At 46.2% G+C, this 19118-nt stretch overlaps 1 protein-coding gene across 4 annotated transcripts in view; it reads left to right on the top strand.

The window, feature by feature from the left end:
* The first annotated feature begins 8810 nt into the window (after positions 1-8810).
* Dip2a (disco interacting protein 2 homolog A) overlaps positions 8811-19118 on the top strand; it is an 84427-nt gene continuing 74119 nt past the window's right edge. For all 4 annotated transcript variants that reach the window (XM_036167981.1, XM_036167980.1, XM_036167979.1 and 1 more), the window contains exon 1: positions 8811-9048. In XM_036167981.1, the coding sequence (XP_036023874.1) occupies positions 8958-9048 (91 nt within the window). In that variant the 5' untranslated portion in view covers positions 8811-8957. The remainder of the gene's footprint in view (positions 9049-19118) is intronic.

Below are 19118 nucleotides of genomic sequence, written 5' to 3'. Positions count from 1 at the left end.
GGAATTTAATTTAAGTGTTGCTCTGATATTAGAGGAACTTCGACAGATGGACAAGGTAAAGCAACCCAGAGATGAGCCACCATCCTGAAGCTCGAGGAACAGTGTCACTGTTCCTAGGACTCTACGTCCCCTATGGTAAAAGACATGGCGAAATGAGGCACATCAGCCGTCAGAGATGCACGTACACACATAACAAGAGTGCGCACGCGCGCACACACATAACGAGAGTGCGCACGCGCACACCTGTGAGTGAACAGTTTTCATCTTTTCCCTCCTGTCCTCCACTTGAGTGCCTGGGCACGGAAGCACATAGAGCCTCCCCTCTGGCCACTCAGAATTTGTTCTCATTTTCCTCCCTCATTTACTCAGTGAAATATAATTTAATGTGATTGCCTGATGTGAGGTATTTTCCATTAGAAGATGCTTCATCTCCTGAGAGCCTGGTGAGGTTCGTGTTCAATGATCTAGGGTGCCCAGGTATTACACAGATCTCTTCAGGACTAGGGTCAGCTCTAAGATCTGGCAATGACTGACTAGTTTTTAAGGCTAGTACACTACCAACACATAGAAGAGGAGGTGTAGGCAGAGTTTTTCATCAAGACCACCAGTCAGCTCTGTATCCAGCTGCTCCCAAATAACCACACAAAGACCTATTATTAATTATAAATGCTCAGCTGATAGCTTAGACTTGTTACTAACTAGCTCTTACATCCTTAAATTAGCCCATATTTCTTACCTACGCTCTATCACGTGGTGGTACCTTTTGTCAACATGGCATGTTCATCTTCTCTCTACATCTCCTGGTGACTCCACCTCCTTCTACCCTACGCTCTTTTTGTCCACAAGCCCCACCTAACTTTTTTTGCTGCCTAGCTATTTGCTAGTCAGCTCTTTATTAGCCAATGAGAGTAATACACATTTACGGTAAACCAAAAGATGGTTCCACAGTAAGAAAGTGAGCAGTGGGAACCAAAAGTTCCTCCAGTACTATTCCTGTCTTTAGTCCCCAGGTCCCCAGGTTTGTGTTCCTGTGGGAGCGAGGACTCAAAGCATATACTACCTGCCATTATTTCAGCACTCCACACCAACAGGGTGCTGTCTTTACCTCTGCCTTCTCACCACCCACAAGACCAAGTGGCCTTCACACCACCGTGAGTCGGTCATTCGTGGCATATTGACCAGTCTCTTGAGTAAACACCACACTGAAAGGGGTTTTCTTCCACTATTTGATAGGCATATTACACTCATTTAATAAAAGGAGCAATTGCTTCTCCACTGGGGCCTGTGACCTCCTTGGTCACAGATTTCGGTCGAGCCTTATGGTGCCAGATGTGAATCCCTTCCTTTGGAGAAAGCTTTAATCCAATCACAAAGTTTGTTGTACCTCTAACTGTTGTGCCGCCATTTCCGCAGCAGTCCAATCTTACCTGGCATGTTGGTAGTGTAGTGTACAGTACGTACAACCCGGTAGTTGTAAGCCTGCCATTAACGACAGTTCTACGCCAGCAGTCTGTGTGGTAGTTTGGATGTAACCGCCCCCCATAATTCATAGGGAGTAGAACTATTAGGAGGAAGTGTGTCACTGCGGGGGCAGGCTTTGAGGTCTCCTATTCTCAAGATATAGCCCAGTGTCCTGGTCTACTTCCTGCTGCCTGCATATCAGCAAATAGCAGCTCCTCCAGCATCATGTCTGCCTACACACCGCCATGCTTCCCGCCATGATGATGATGGACTAAACCTCTGAAACTGTAAGCTGCCACCTCAGTTAAATGTTTCCCTGTATGAGAGTTGCTGTGGTCGTGGTGTCTCTTCACAGCAATAGAAACCCTAACGAAGACAGCCTGCATGGTATCTTGCAAGCACTATTTAAAAGTCAGCTGAGCATAGAGGGGCCTTCCAGTTCAGTCCCAGCTTGATTTCCCTATGTGCTACAACCAAAGCATACGGTGTCTTCAACAGTAGGGATTTACTAATCTAGGCCTGCTAGGCAGCCAGCTTCAGAGGTGGTAGCCTTTATCTAGGGGCCTCTCTGGATATATCAGTGGTTCATCCCCAGCTACTGGGATTGTTATTTAACAACTGTGTGGCTTCTAGAGGAGTATAGATCTGGAGGAGTATAGATGCCATCTTCCAAATCCTTTAACTTCTGTTTGTGTAGATGCCTTTAAAAATCTGTAAGACATTCAGTACTATGTCATCTATGTAATGAAGAGCTGCTGCTATCCATTCCAGGCAAGTGCCAGCTGGTCTCAGAAGTTGGCGGTTAAGAGGTTGCTGAAGAAAACTGTTAGCAGGAGTCCAATACGGCATGAAAAGATAACATTGCTTGTATCAGTGGTCTCAGAAGAGCAGTGGTAGGGACAAAGGCACGTATGGGAGGCATTATCTTACTTAGCTCTCTATCCTCCATAATCATTTGCTCTAAACCATTGCCTTCTCATCCTGGGGCACTGCTGTGGGCTACATTTCATCTCCCCAGCCCCAGGGAAGGCAGCTGCAGCTGGTTAGCAGGAAGGTGTGGCTGCACCTGCAGCTGCTGCCTCCCTCAACCCCACTGGACAGCCGAGAGAGGTCCTCTGGCTGGATGAATAGTCTACCCTCTGCATACATGCTTCCCCACGCCCAGCTTAATCTGAAGTTTATCCTCCTCCAGGATAACTGCCCACTGATGATACAAACGTAATCTTTTTTACCTGTGCACTTTAAAAAAAACATTTATGCTGTTCTTGAGTTGTTTTCACAGTAAAGCCTTATAGGCGCTCACTAGCATAGCATTTGGCTTTGCATCTCTGTCCTTGCCACAGTAATTCCAGCTTGCCAGGCAGGGCAGCATATGCCTTTAATCCCAGCATTTGGGAGACAGAGGCAGGCAGATCTCTGTGAGTTCAAGGTTTGCCTGATCTACCGAGTGAGTTCCAGAACTACATAGACCCTGTCTTAAAAACAAACAGAAACCAAAGAAAAAATTCCAGCTCAACACAAATCTTGTCCTATTTGACTTTGAGTGACCCAGATAGACCCCTTTGCTTCTGTTCTTTTCATCGTTTGGATTCTTTAGCTCTCTGTGAATCGACTTACATGTTAGTCTCAGACACTCAGATCCACCCGAGCATCTCCTTCTTCATGGAGGTCATACCCTACCCTGGGGTGCGAAAAGGCTACTAACTAAGGTACCTTACCACTCCAGGGGTGCCTACTGAGTCAACTTCTCCCTCTCCTGTGAACACTGTCCCCTCAGGCCCAGGGAGCTAGCTGGGCATCAAACACTCCCATTCTCCATTCCCTTTGAATGCCTGTCCCCTCTCCACTGTCTTCCGGTCCCTGATTGTAGGCAGATTTTTCTTTCTTTCTTTCTTTTTTTTTTTTTTTCAGATTTTTCTTTGAGCCAACCACCTCACAAAAAGTGACACAGAGACTTATTAATTATAAAAGCCTGGCCTATAGCTTAGGCTTGTCCAACTAGCTCTTAACCCATTTCTAGTCATCTACGTGTTTCCACATGACTCGTGGTTTTTACTTCTCCTCCTGCATGTCTTGCTCTCTCTGCATCTGGCTGGCATCTCTCTGTCCAGAAGTCTCTGCTATACCTCCTGCCTAGCTATTGGTCATTTAGCTTTTTATTAAAACCAATCACAATGACATATCTTTAACACAGTGTAATTAAGTATCTCACAACACCTGACATTCATGGAGACCTCAGCCAGTGATAACCAAGTGTCCCTATGTGAGGCAAACCATCAGGACTTCTATTTTCTCATACATAATCTGTCTTTGGGAGGGATACATAGTTACAGTACTCAATTCCTCCACTTTCACATCACTCAGACGAATCCCATCTGCCCCCTTGTTTTGCAAGCTGGGCTGTGAGACGGTCTTTCACTTCCTGCTGAAAACATCTCCCAACTCAAGCAGCACAGATAGTCGGCTCCCTATCATGGTTTCATACACTGAGCTTTGCTGAATCATGGATTTTTCCTCTCTGTATTTTTTTCCCCCCGGGACAGGGTTTCTCTGTGTAGCTTTGCGCCTTTCCTGGATCTCGCGCTGTAGACCAGGCTGGCCTCGAACTCACAGAGATCCGCCTGGCTCTGCCTCCCGAGTGCTGGGATTAAAGGCTGCGCCACCACCGCCCGGCCCTCTCTGTATTAAGGGTCAAACTTGAGAGCATCTTCTCTTGCTTTAGCTTCGATTTTCTTCTCTCCACTACCTGACTTTTCCTGCGGGTTCCAAATGTGTGGATCCCAGTAGTTGCTCTGCAACACAGATACCATTTGCGCTGTCCCCCTTTTGGTATCCCAGCCGTCAAGAGCAAGCTAGCACCTCTATATTCATCTCTTATCCAGTTGTCCTACAGTTCTTGTCTGTGGCATGTCAAGATCTTAGCTACACCCGAGTGGAGGTTTCTAAGAAGTCCTCAGGCTATTCAACTGGCAGTGTCAGGCTGTGTCTCCTGCTCCTTCTGATGGTAGGGAGGGAGTGCAAGGTGTGGTAAATTTGTTACTTTGGGGTGCCCTGGAACACCCCTGATCACTAGCCCTAAGATCAGTTAGGATACAGCAAGCCTTTCAGTTCTTGCAGGGTTTATCTCTGAAACATCTGTGTATCACTAGCTTCCAGCACCTTCTCCATGTTACCCATCTGACTGATCACTCCTAATGTAAAGTTCTTCATAAGTGAAGGATTTCTTTGCCAGGGTATTGAGGTTCATCTTGGAAGATTCCTTGTATGACAATGAACTCTACTGCCCAGTTTTACATTCTAGCTTGCTTCATTAACATTCTCATTATCCAACCTCATACAGTCCTTCTCAGATTCTACCAGTATACACATGTTGGCTGTGTATTATGATTTGTGGGTTGAACTGTACCCCACCCCAATCAAAGGGATATTTAAATCCTAATTTCAAATGCCTATGACTATGACCTTATTTGAAATTGGGTCTTTGCAGATGACCAAGTTAACATGAACTAATTAGAGTGTTCTCATTTTAGGTATGAATAATGTTCACTGACAATTGAACACACTGCCACATAAGATCACCATGTGAACATGAGGGCAAAGATTGGGGTAAAACATCTATACGGCAAGAAACATAAAATATTAGCAGTAGCCAGAGACAGATAATGGAACAGATTATTCTTTGCAGGCTCAGTTGGAACCAACACTGTCCAACACCTTGATCTTAAGACTTCTGGCCTCCAGAATTCTGGTATGGTAAACCGTGTTGAGCTGGCTCAGTTTCTAATAGCTAGTGATTGAATGCACAGCTTTTTGGAGGGTGAGGTGGGACTCCAGGGCCCTTTTTAATCTCATTATGTTTATCTGAATTACGCTCAGAAGTAATCATAATTCTGTCTAGTATCCAGTAGGTGGGTGTATTAGTAGGGTTTATCGAGAGGAACAGAACCAATAGACGGTATACTGAAGGAGGATTTACTGGAACGGCTTACACAATACAATGCACTTATTTGGGCAGCCAAACTGGCTGTCTGCATGCTGGAGAGACTAGGACCCAATAGCTGCTCAGTCCATGAAGCTAGATGCCTCAGCGTTCTGATCTGGTGCTAAAGGCCTGGAGGATTCCAGGATGGTCACTGGTCATTAGTCCATTTTGCAAGAAGGACCTAGTTCTGATGTCAGTGATGGATGGCAAGAGCTGCAGCAGCAGCAACAGCATGTCTGGGCCACCCCTGTAAGGTAGAGCCCACTCAGGAGCAAGATTTTCCTCTCCTGAAAATGTGCTATGGAGTCATCCAGAGGTGTGTCTCTCAGTTGATTCCAGATCCTGCCAAATTGATAATCGAAATTAATCATCACCGAGGCTAAAGGGAGGAGGAGGAGGAGGAGGAGGAGGAGGAGGAGGAGGAGGAGGAGTGCTAGGCTTAATTAGGAAATGAGTCTGCCGACAGGCTACAAAGGTATCCAGGCAGTTTAAGGGGTCAAAATTTTTGAAAGTAATATCCACGGATATTTCCCGTGTGTCACAGGCCCAGCTTTTCCCAACCAAGGTTCCAAAATTGGTTTTAGAGAATTGTTTCATTTCAGCATTTCATCCCATGTTTGGGGTTACTCAGGGATTTCCCTCTTGGCCTTTAATCATCCTGCTGCAAAAGACTGTTGGGTTTGTTTGGTTTTTGTTTTGGGCATGCAATTTCATAGGGTTTTGGCTCTTAACTGCCTGTTGTTTTTATTGCTATCAGCTGCCCATTGTTTTTATTGAGGTCCAGTGGTACTGACGAATCCCATTACCTTCCTTATAGTTACTATATGTGTCTGACATTTCGCCTGCCGTGTATCCAGTTTCCCTGGTTCACCTTACGTCTGTCTATACCGATGACTGAGTCCACCTCAAACCCATGTCATTGCTGGCTTTAACTGAAGTGGCATGATCTCTCCAGAAATGGAAGCTGAGATAGAGTTTGGGATATATGATATTTATCTGGTATCAACACCTGTGAAACAAAGAAGACAGGTTTGGGAGAGGAAGGGGTAAATAAAGTACATGTTTTCTAGGCAAAATTTTGTTCAGCCTGTTGAGGAGCTGTGGAGAAAGACTGACAGAGAGACCCAACTCTCCTTAGAGCCTTAAAGCAGTGGCTAAACACTTAAAAAAAGGATAAATGTGGGCCTGAAGAGGTGGCTCAGCAGTTAAGAGTGAGTGCTTGCTGCTCTTGCAGAAGTCCCACGTTTGGTTCCTAACACCCATATGGTGGCTAAGAACAGTCTTACAGTTTGAAGAGCATCGCACGCCCTCTCTGGTCTCCTTGGGCACTCCATGCATGTGGTGCACAGACATGCATGCAGGCAAAACACTTACCCATAAAGTAAGCCTTAAAAAAATCACTGTTAAATGCTTTAAACATCGTTAAATGCTGTTTAAAATGCCCATCTTTGTGTTGAACTTTTAAGTCTTTATTGTAAACAGTTTTTGTTTCTATATGAATGAGTAAAAATTGAGGTCTTTGAAGGACAAGTAGATCTTTCCCTCATGCCTGGCTGGCAGCCTGGAGTGAGGGACTGTCAACTGGGCAGCCCCCCTCCCTAGCAACCTGCTGGAATGCCTTCAAGTCTGGCTGTTTTGCATACATGTCAATCACTAGGAAAATACTCCAGCGGCGAGATGGATAATCTAGAGCAATTGACTCCAAGACACCTGATCTAGGAAGCCTTGCTCCAGTCACCTTAATCACAACCACTCCAGACAGTCTGCACCAGCTCTGAAAGGCCAAATCCCGATTGCTTTTCACAAGCTTCAGTGAACTTCAGGAGCTATACTCACCCAGGATGACAGAGGAGCAATTCCTTAGGAAGAAACCAGTGACTGGAGAAATGTGAAACTATTGACCAAATTGCATGCAAAGCTTGTGGCTGGTTCCTATACAAGCCAGTGATCGGTGTGAATAAATAGTCTATCGTTTGCATACCACACATCCTGGCTGTATAACCAGATTAGTCAGCAGGCAATACCTTTCTATGCCATTTCCTGATGACGTAATATTAGGTCCAGTGAAAGCCTCCAAAATGGGCTTTTTGTTGCCTCCCTGGGATTTTTGATGTCTGTAGAGAGGGCTGGATGATATGGTAGTCAGTGGCAAGAAGGTAGCTATAGAGTGCTGGAAAGAAGTGTGTATGTGGTGGGGCGGGGGGGGGGGGCGGGGAGAGGAGCAGGATTGAGGAAAGCAGTGAGAGAGAGCAGGCACCTTTGACTAGGAGAGTTTCTGGGAGCTGCCAAGCCCTGAAGGAAAAGAGTCTTCATTATCAAGGCTTGGTAACAACACTAGTAGGCTGTAAAGGCCAAGGGTGCTAAAGCCCAAGGTTTAGGGTTCTAATACCAGCTGGTGCTGACCTCTGTTGTTGCTATGATGATTTCATTAGCTGCTGGCCACTGACGATTGGAACTCAGAGCGTCTAACCTCTAACCCGGGCACTAGAGCTATGTCTCAGGCTTGGAAGCCTTGAGCTTTTAAGGTTCCAGTTCTCAGGGCTTGAAGCCCCAAGTCTGTCAGCTTGACTCATAAATCTTCAACACTGTAGGGCCTGCTACTATCACGAGAAGAGAGCCCACTCACCTACTTGCAATTGCCACCCGAGGGGAACTAAAGGATCTGGCTAGATCTTTGTAACAAAAGTACAGCTCTTGAGACGTTCAGTTTGGACTCAAAGGCCAGACTTTTGTTCTCCTACCCTACTCATTTAGGCGATGAGGTGTGCACCAGGGTAGGACCTCTGGCAAAGAACTGGAATGATACCTACTGCACGCCACCAGTCTGTCCATTTATATATGCCCTCAGCTCTGGGCACAGCTCTTTCAAAAATTCCACTAAGGTTCCAACATGTCATGTCTATGCTTCCATGTCCCAAGGTCATCTCAAGGTCTGAGACACTGCTGGAGATCCTTCTTGGTCAATGTCACAGTACTTCCAGGGTTATTGTGAAAAGCAATAAGCAAACACACTTTAAGACAGGAGAAAAATGCCAGAAGGAGTTTGCTGACATCATATAGCAGGAACGCCGATTAAGAGTTAAGCGTGCCAGCAGGATTCCTTAGGAAGAGGCTGGGGAACCTGCCAGGAGGGTCACCTGGGCGACATTGAAGTCAGTTTTCTGTAGGGATCGCGCGTATCCGGAGCCGCTTCTGTCCCTCTCCCCCGCCCACCGCTCCTCTGGCGCGCCCCCTAGAGGAGTAAAGCTCCCTATTTCTCCGACGTGGCTTATTGGCCAATGGAAGCGAGCTTTTAGAGTTGCTGGGCGGGGCCCGGCCCGACGTACCCGCGCAAGCGTTGCCCCGCCCCTCAGCCGCGCACGCGCGTCTCCGGCGCGCTCCAGAGTTGGAGCCGCCCGCGCTCGTGCCCGCGTCGGTGAGAGGCAGCCCCGGCCGCGCCCCGCCTGCTGCCGGCTGCGGGCAGCCGCTGCGGGTCTGCAGGCCCCGGGGGGTGGGAACGTCTCAGCCACCGGCCATGGCCGACCGCGGATGCCCTCTGGAGGCGGCGCCGCTGCCCGCCGAGGTGCTCGAGAGCCTGGCGGAGCTGGAGCTGGAGCTGTCGGAAGGTGAGAGCAGCGGGACCCTCGCCCGAGACCCCGCCCAGGGACCCCCACTCTTCGGGAGCGTCACCCCGGGGACCTGCAGGGTACCCTCACACGGGATCCCCTGCCGGCCTTCCCTCTGCATCCCTTGCCTGGGGGAACTGGCGCCGGTGGGCCGCTCGCTGGACTCCCCGCCAGCTTCTGCAGACTGGCGGGTGCCCGGCCTCCGAAGGACACCCGGAGGGACGGGCTGGGAGGTGGGCCTAGGCGGACTCTTCCGAAAAGGCCGTCTTACTGCCCAAGCTGTGGTCTGTGCTTTCGAAGCGGCAAGGCCATGGTCTGTGCTTCCCGAGTCTTCCTTGCAGCCTGTGGGCAGGCAGGAAGCCGGGGATGCAGAAGCCGAGCCCCACCCCTAGAACTCCAGGCTGCCTCGTGAGCCTCAGTTTCTTCATCTATAAAACGAGGCAGTAAGAGCACTCGCTTTGTGGATTATGAGGCTAAAGTGCGTTAGTGTAGCAGATGTAAAACACGTTAACACTTAAGAGGAGGTTCGTTCCTTTATGGAATTTGGATACATTTATTATTTTACACTTTAGGGGGCAAGCAAGGGCCGCGGTGCATGTGTAGGGAGGTCCGAGGTCAGTTTGCACAGAGCTGGTTCTCTCTTTCCACCTTAGGGGTTCCGGGAATAAAGTCAGGTTGTCAGATTAGAGGGGAAGTGCCCGCCGAGCCACCTCATCAGCCCTCTACATGAAAAATTTAAAAGTTAAAAAGTCAGATAAGTGGTTGTTAGACACGGAATAGGGCGATAAGACAGCTTCAGAGATGGTGAGTTACACCCTCGATTTGGATGCTGTACCTCTCAGGAGGCCTGGGAAAAGAGTTAAGTTCTCCATAAACTGCCCCCCACCCAAGCCTTGGAGGAAATGCATCTGATTCTTAACTCTGCTTTTGAGACTTAAATGCATTTTGACCTTTTAGAATCTGTTTTTCCTTAATATTGTTCTTTAACTTTAGATTGGTCTGCTTTGCTGAAGTTGGTTTAGTGAATTTTTGACCTACCTTCCCTCTCTCCCTCCCCCCTCCCTCCTTTCTATGGGTATTTTCTCTGCATATTTGTCTGGACATCACATGCATGCCTGGTGAGGCTAGAAGAGGGTGTCAGATCCGTGTGGGTGCTAGGAATTGAACCCAGGTCCTCTGGAAGAACGGCTAGTGCTCTTAATCACCGAGCCATCTCTCCAGCCCCACAATTGAGAATTCTTGATTCTCCTTGGAGGTGTGGTTAGGAATGTTTCTGAAAAAAAAAAAAATCTATTGTACTGGATTTGATATGGCTCCTCTGGGAAAATCGCATAGTTGTAGTTTGGCTTTTACATGTCAAATGTGTTTTTGCAGATTGCTCCTGATTTCTGCTCCAGAATATCTGTTATTTCAATTCCGCGGAGTTATGTGTTTGAGTGCTTGCTAGGAGTTGACAGTGAACTAAATTATTTCCTCAAAGTAAAAACTTCATAACTTGTGACAGAACGAGAGTATATCAGCTGAGGAAATATCTATTAAGTCAATTCAATCTACTTATACTGTTGCTATTCTAGACATATATAAGGGTATATATATATATATATATATACACACACACACACACACACATATATATATATATATATATGTGTCCTATATAACATATACATATATGTTAAGGGCATAAGATTGTGTGCCCCGGAGAGAATCTGAAAAAGGAAATAGCTTAAGTGGAGAAGGAGGCAGACGATGGAATGTTCATAGAAGGAGATTGCAGAGCGCACTGGCAGCCCCAGAGTTGGTATAGTCACAGCACCCCCCACCCCGTCCTAGACCGGCACATTTCATTTTGCCAGATAGGTTAGTGATTATCTTGGCAGAGCCACACTTGCCCTGCTCACAGAGAGCTCGCTCCACGCCGTACTATTGGATTGTATAGTTTGTGGTTGCTGTTGAGAGACTGTTTCAAGCAGACTTTTGGGGTTTTCACATTAGAAGCTGGTGCCATCTGGCAAGTCACTGATTTATAGCATGTCTGAACTTGGGTTTGGCCAGCTGTAAAAAGGAGGTGAACATCTTTTTGACATTTCAAGGTTCTTGTAAAGATTTACTCAACGTATGAAAGTATTTGGAAACTGGAGGTGTTTTATTTATAAATTAAAGGAATGTGTTATTAATGAGTCATAGTCCAAAAACTAGTATATTTCATTATTTTTCTAACTTTAATTTTTGGCACACGAAATAGTCTGATTGTGACCTTTACATACGTATTTGTTATACTTTGCTCATGTTCATCCCATTGCCACCAATTGTCCCCCAACTTCTGTTTCCTTTCTCTTCCCCGTCTGCGTTCAGTGCCACGTAAATATGTATTGAGAGAATTAGATCTGGAGTCCACATATAAGAGAAAACTTAAACAACGCTTGTCTTTCTTTGTGGCCTCTCTTATTCCTGCTCCTAACTTGTTTTCTTCACTTAGTCCCCTTCTCCTTTCATATGTGTGTGTATGTGTGTGAATACATATGTATTTCACGTTTGCCATTATTTTTACATTTTGCTCCACCAGAGGATGTAGGAATGGGAATCTATCTTTCCTGGGGCTTCCTTTTTCCCATATTCAGGGCAGAGAGGCAGACTTCTGGTTTTGAACCGAGTAATGTCAATTTCATCATACTCACATCTGTCTAAGTGAGACAGGTTTTGCATGTGTCATTGCTGGGTCCATTGGAGGGGATGGGAAGAACTCAATATAGACACAGTGCTGCCTTGGTGGGAAGTAGTAGTGAGAACCAGCCAGCACCTTGACAGTCCATAAAGCCTGTGTATCTCCCTCAGCCACACACAAACGGGGAATAGTGTCACCCGCATAATCTGGAAAATCCTGTGTGTCCCTCCTCAACTGTATATCATCAGTGACTAGATAGAAACAATTCTCTGTCTTTATTCATAAAACGTGGTCTCATTCTCCAACATTATCACTGGTTCTTATCATCTACCATTCTGCTTGGGGTTGGTCCTCAGAGACGGGTCTGGTCTTAAACTATGTCAAATTCCTCTTATAGGGCAGGTATACTGAATTGCTGCTCTGGAGTCCCCAGACATAATAAGGCACAACTATTTTCTTGCTCCTCTTCCTTCCCCTGCAAAAGTTTCCCTTCTGGGCCGGGCGGTGGTGTCGCACGCCTGTAATCCTAGCACTCGGGAGGCAGAGGCAGGTGGATCTCTGTGAGTTCGAGGCCAGCCTGGGCTACCAAGTGAGTTCCAGGAAAGGCGCAAAGCTACAGAGAAACCCTGTCTCGAAAAACCAAAAAAAAAAAAAAGTTTCCCTTCTGCATTCAAGATTATTGTTTGTGAATGTTGTGTGTGGGGGGGTGGGGATGAATATACACATACCATGGTCTGCGTTTGGGAACCAGTTCTCTCATGCCACCATGGGTTTCAGGGACTGAACTCAGATCATCAGGCTTGGTTGGAAAGCACTTTCAACTGCTGAGCCATCTTGTCAGCCCTGAAGCTTGAACTTGTTAAAATGAATCTTAACTCCTTTTAAGTTGCTTTAGATATTTGTCACAGCAGCAGTTAAGAGCACGTGTTGCTCTTGCAGAGGACCCTGGTTCAAGTTCCAGCACCCACGTGGTGTCTCACAACCATCTGTAACTCCAGTTTCAGGGGACCTAACACTCTCTTCTGACTTTCGCAAGCACCAGACACACATGTAGTGCATATACATACATGCAGGCAAGGCACTCATAAATTAAAAAAGAGTAACCAAGAAACAGAGTGGAACAAAAAGCAGAAGAAATTTCTCCTAAAACAATTATATACACTTTAGTCACTGTCCTAAAGAAAGGCATGGTTTGTTTTTGTTTTTGTTTTTGCCTTCTCTTATTTGGTAGAGAGAAGAAGGGGCTATGGGAAGTTACTATAAACTGGTAGACAGCTTGGGTGACAAGAGGGGCATCCCAAGTAGGTGGGTTAGTTAGGTCATGGCCACAAGAGGAATGGGGTAAATAGAGCCTTATAGTGAGCATATGTTACCAATGAGGTTGAAAAAGTAATAAAAAGTCTCCCAACTGAATAAAGCCCAAGACCAGGTGGATTCACTGAAGAACTCTACCAGAACTTTAAAGAACTGATACCAATACTACTCAAGTTATTCTATAAAGTAGAAAAGGAAGGGAAGCATCCAAACTCTTTAAAAAATATTTGTATTTTATGTACATTGGTGTTTTGCCTGCAGGTATGTCTGGATGAGCGCATCAGATCCTCTGGAATAGGAGTTACAGACAGTTGTGAGCTGCCATGTGATACAGGTGCTGGGAATTGAACCGGGATCCTCTGGAAGAGCAGCCAGTGCTGAGCCATCTCTTGAGCCTACTTCTAAACTCTTATAAAGTTAGTGTTACCTTGATACCAAAACCACGTAAAGCCATAACTCAATCAAGAAAATTACAGACCCACCTTCCTGATGCAAAAAGATGCAAAATCCTCAATAAAATTCTCAAAAATGAAATTCAACTTCACATTAAAAAGATCATTTTTTTGTGACTAAATTTGCATTATTCTAGCATTGTAGAGATAGTTCAGTGTATATAAATCAATAAATGTAATCCAACACCTTAATGGACTAAAAGACAGACATCACATAATCATCTCTGTAGATGCAGAAAAAAAAACTTAAAAATCCAACAATTCTTCCTGATGAAAGTCAGGGAGAGCCTATGGATGGAGGGGTCATACCTTAGTATAATGAAGCTTGTATGTGGCAAGTCTACAGCAAACATCACACTAGATGGACAAAAACTCAAAGCATTCCTGCTAAGATCAGGAACGAGGCAAGGGTGTCTGCTCTTCCCACTTCTGTTCAATGTAGTGCGCGAAGTCTAGCTAGGACAGTATTATAAGGGATACAAGTAGGAAGAGAAGAAGTTAATTATCTTCCTTTTTCAGAAGAAATGCTTCTTTCTGTAAGAAACCCCAAACGACTCCACCAAGAAACCCTTAAGAGCTCATAAAGACTTCCAAGTGTCAGAGTGCAAAATCTGTCGCACACACGCACACACACACACACACACGCACACACACACACACACACACACGCACACACACACACACACGCACACACACACACACACGCACGCACACACACACACACGCGCACGCACACACACACACACGCACACACACACACGCACACACACACACACACGCGCGCGCACACACACACACACGCACACACACACACACACACACACACACACACACACACACACACACACACACACACACAATGAGGTATCAAGGAATAAATCTGGCCAATGACACAGAAGGCCTCTACAATGAAAAATTGGAGATACTAAAGAAAGACGCGAGAAGGACACTAGGAAATGGGAAGACGGCCTATGCTCGTGGATCGGCAGAAGGACTGCTGTGAAATGACTGTCCTACCAAGAGCAGTCTCCAACTTCAATGCAATTCTAACCAAAATCCTACACTGTTCTTCACAGACGGGGAAAAAGTGCCAGCACTCACATGGAGGCACAGCAGAACAAAGATAACTGGAGCAACCCCGCGTGGAAAGAGTGCGCTATAGGAAGTCTGGGTTTGAAAATGCAGACAAGTGAAACTAGGTCCTTTTCCCACCAAAACGGAACTCCAGATGGATCGGGGACCTCAACATAAGTTCTGATGCTGTCAGGGCTGGAGAGATGGCTCAGTGGTTAAGAGCACTGGCTGCTCTTCCAGAGGACCTGGGTTCAATTCCCAGCACGCACATGGCAGCTCACAACTGTCTGTAACTCCTGTTCCAGGGGATCCAACACGCTCACACAGACATAGATGCAGGCAAAACACCAATGAACATAAAATACAAATAAATAAGGTTTTAAAAAAATCTGATGCTGCAAAATTGTTGGGGGAAATATAGGGAGTGCACTTTAACTTAGAGGCACAGGTAGGGGCTCTCTGAGTAAAAGCTACTGGGCTACTCCAGTAGCATAGAAAATAAGACCCACAGTCAAAAAGTGGGATCTCGTAAAGCACAGATAAAACGGCTGTGAAGCGAAAGAAGAGACGGCCCACAGACTGGAAGGGAACCTTTGCCAGCTGTCCATTCGACAGAGGAGTTGTGTCTAGAATACAAAAGGAATTAAAAAGCTAACCATGAAGAATATAAGCAACCCGATTTGAAAAACGGGCTAAGGAACTGAACAGAGGATTCTCACAAGAAGAAACGCAAATGTCTAGGTGACACTTAAAAGTGTTCAGCATCTTTAGACATTTGGGGATGAAAACTAAAACTGCATTAAGATCCCATTTCCCCCCGTCAGAGTGGCCATCATCAGAAACACAAATGACAGTAACTGCCAGTGTGGGGGTGGCGGGCGGGGTGGTGTGGGGGACACCCTTACACAGCTGTGACGGGAATGTAAACTAGGATAGCCATTTTGAAAACCAGTGTGTAGGTTTATGTCATATAACCCAGCTCTACCACTCCTGGGCATGCTCCCCGGTGGGTTTCACACCTACTCCAGAGATACTTGCTCATCCATGTTCGCTGCTGCTCTGTTCACAGCAGTTAGGAAGCGGAACCAACTTAAATGTTCAATTCCAGAAAAATGTGGTACATAACACACAGTGGCGTATTACTCAGGTGTAAGGAGAAGGGAAATAACACAATTTGCAGATGAATGGATGAATCTTGAAAGGAATCATACAGAGTGAGGTGGTAACTCGGGTCCAGAAAAACAAATGCCGTATGTTCCCTCTCATATGTGGCCCTGGCTTCAGATCTTTCTTTATCTTGGTGCACGATCGGAAGCCAAGAGACTAGAAAGCATCTTCTGGAGAAGGTACACTTTAAGGGAGGGAGGAGAATAGGTTATAGGTAAAATTAAAGTAGAGAGGTAGAATACTGGGTATGGAAAGGCAAGGATGGGTGTGGGGACATGGGGGAAAACAGGGAGCGGAAGCGAGGGTTAATCCAGAGGAAGTGTCTGTAAAAGCCCATGTGGAAGCCCACTGTCTAATACTTCAATTAAAAAATAGTTGGAAAGCTAGTAGAATCCATGTAATGAAAGAAGAGAGAACACTGGAGGTTAAAAGATGAAGTGGGGATCAGGGTGGGTAGATGAAGGAGAGGAGCAGTGGGTGGGTTAACCAAAACTAAAGATGTATGAAAAACCCTCTGGGAACCCATTAGTTAGTAAGTTAATTTCAAAATACAGCTCTTAAAAGAGTTTAAATAGAATTTCCCTACATGTGTGGACAACATTAATCCCCAAATATGTGGATTATTCAATGAAATCATGGTGTAAGGCATGGGATACCTCCCCACTAGTTATTGATCAACAATGTTCCAGAGGTCTCCAGAACGGCACAGGTTATTTCCATAGTCCGTGGCTGCCCATTGTAACTACATGGTAAGACCACATTGCTGAAGACACTATATACTTTGGTTGTAGGACATAGAGAAGTCAATTTCAAACTGACCAGGGAACTTTCTCCCTACTGGCTGGCTTTCATAGTTCCAGAAGGTCCTATGCAGCCTGCTGAGGAGGAAAAAGACACCAGTGGTCTTTCCCAGTGCTGGACCTTGCAACACCAATTGGCCAGGCAAGATGTGTCCGTTGGTGTAATAGTGGCATGATTGGTATAGAGTAACAGTTGGATTTGGAGTGTATTCCGCAGGAGGAAATTTCTTGCTTGGGACTGTAATCTTGATCAGAAGCTCATGGCTGATGAGGTCTCAGGTCCTAGGGTAGAACCAACCTGTTATTGTTAATTTGCTCAGTGGTCATACTCTTTTAAAGTCCCCTCAATATTTGTTTATAGCCATAGGTCCACTGTTCTTAGCTGGTCAGAGACGCTTCTTTTTGTAGTGGGGAGCAGTCAGTGCAGAGATGCATAGCTGGTCAGAGTACTGAGAATAGAAGACTGAATTGCTCAGCACTAAATGGGAAACTACATCACAACCCCCACCCCCACCTTCTCCCATAAGGCTTGAGGAGGCAGAAAGAGTTTAGGCAGTAAACAATGAGGGGGAATGCTTTGCAGGGCTGTCCTCTGGACATGGCTATGGAACTCATGAACCGTGCAAGCCCTGCCAGTCAAAATTCTGGCATAGATGGGGTTGGTGATCTCTAGGCCACACCCCCTACTGAAGGCTGTTGGCAGTTGGCGGTTTCTAGGGGAGAAGCATCATTCTTTTTGAAGATGTGTACTGATAGGATTCCTATGATCCCGTTGGTGACGCCGCACCAGTGCACACAAAGGCAACAGCAATTGAACTTACTGGGTTATTAAAAAAAAAAAAAATTGAAGTTGGAGTGGAGATTGGGGGGAGTATGATTATAATTCATTGTATACATGTATGATCCTTAAGAATAAAGAGAAAAATTTGTCTAAAAACCAGTGATAACTGTTGAACACCCATCCAGTAATTTCATATAATTATCTATCCTTTTCCTCTTATCTATCTATCTATCTATCTATCTATCTATCTATCTATCTATCTATCATTTAAGACAAGACAGGTCTCACTATGTAGCCCTGGCTGGCCTGAAATTCACTATCTAGAACAGACCGGCCTCCAGTTCAGGGAGATTGACCTGTCTCTGCCTCTGGGATTAAAGGTGTGTGTTACCACACCTGGCTTCATTTGCAAAAGTCAAACAAGAAAAACCAGCCGGGAAGTGGTGTTCCCAGATGAGGGTGGCTGCTTAGATTGAGTAGTGGCTGCAGAGGAGGCAGGCAGATTCGGACCTTCAGTGACTTCTTATGGTGGAGTTGGGGGTGCAGAGTCGGAGAGTGGGAAGTGAAGGCTCGAGGCCTAGACTTTTTGACTTGCAGTGCTGCATATATATAATCATGAGATGGATGGGGAGAGCCGCAGACGGCAGAATTTGAGGGAAAATGTTTGGGAAGACGGGAGTGTTTCAAGAAAGAACCTGTCTGAACAGAACCCCGGGGGAAATGTTGTGAAGTATAATGTGCCCGTCGGAATTCTAAGGAGAGGTTTGAGCCACAAATGGGTGTTCCATTCATTGTTGATGTGAACTATGTGCTGAGGGATGGGCCCTGACACGGATGTGCCTTTTGAGGGACAGTGATATTAGTAAAAGGGAATGGAGGTTGTAGGTCACGATAAGTGTTAAGAGAGATAATGGAAAACAGTTGGGTGAGGGTGAATGTGTCTGTTTAGGATCAGCAGGTCTCAGTTTCCTTGAGGCTAAACAAGAAAGGCATTTAAGAGTGATGTTTAAACAAAAATGAGAAACCATGGGAGTTTTTGTTGAGGACGCTGCAGATGGGGAGTCCCTGTGTAGGCAAGGCCTATTCCATAGGAGGAGCATGTTAACGGAGCACTTGGACGTGGAAGAGACTTGTAGTACTGTTCTGATGGTGTTGGCCAGGCCTGTCGATGGCCTTGGTTTCTCGCATCAGGCCCTTGCTGGCAGAGAGGAAGGAATGCCTTGTTTCAGGGGCCCCTCTCTTTCAGGAGAACCCTGTTGTCTGCCCAGGCCAGGCCACCAGCCCAGGTGGTAGGTAGTGTGGATTGGGCTGTGCACTCTGAGGGCTTCTGTTGACTCTTAGGCTCCTCTTTATCCTGAAGGTCAAACTTCGCTCCTGCAGAGAGAGCTGAACCTCACCTATGTCTTAGAAGCTCGAAAAGAGACTCAGGGATAGGGTGCTGATCTACTGGGGTGTCAAGCCAAAAGAAGCATCCTCATGGAAACCGCATGAGGGACTAGAGTTCCCCTCGTGCCTGATGCCTGGCACCCCGTTCCTGCAGCGTATCCTCAGTGAGCAGTGGCCATGTGTCGTTGCTGTGTGCCCTCTTCTCAGGACAGTGCTTCATCCTACAGTGCAGCTGGGACTTGCAGGTACACCCCCAACATCTAGCTCCCTGAGTGTATTTTGGAACACATAGAAGGTGAACGGTCTGTTGAGCTGGCCCCAACGTTTTCCCACAGTCCAGTCAGAGTGGGCTAGAGAGAGCACCCAGCAGCATAGACATTCTGAGACAGATGGGCTCAGGAAGAGAGGGAACTGAACTTACTGTCGTGGGC

This window comes from Onychomys torridus, chromosome 18 (assembly GCF_903995425.1).
Source record: "Onychomys torridus chromosome 18, mOncTor1.1, whole genome shotgun sequence".
NCBI lineage: Eukaryota > Metazoa > Chordata > Mammalia > Rodentia > Cricetidae > Onychomys > Onychomys torridus.
Note: the sequence above shows the minus strand (reverse complement) of the source record. Positions and strands in the feature narration are given on the sequence as shown.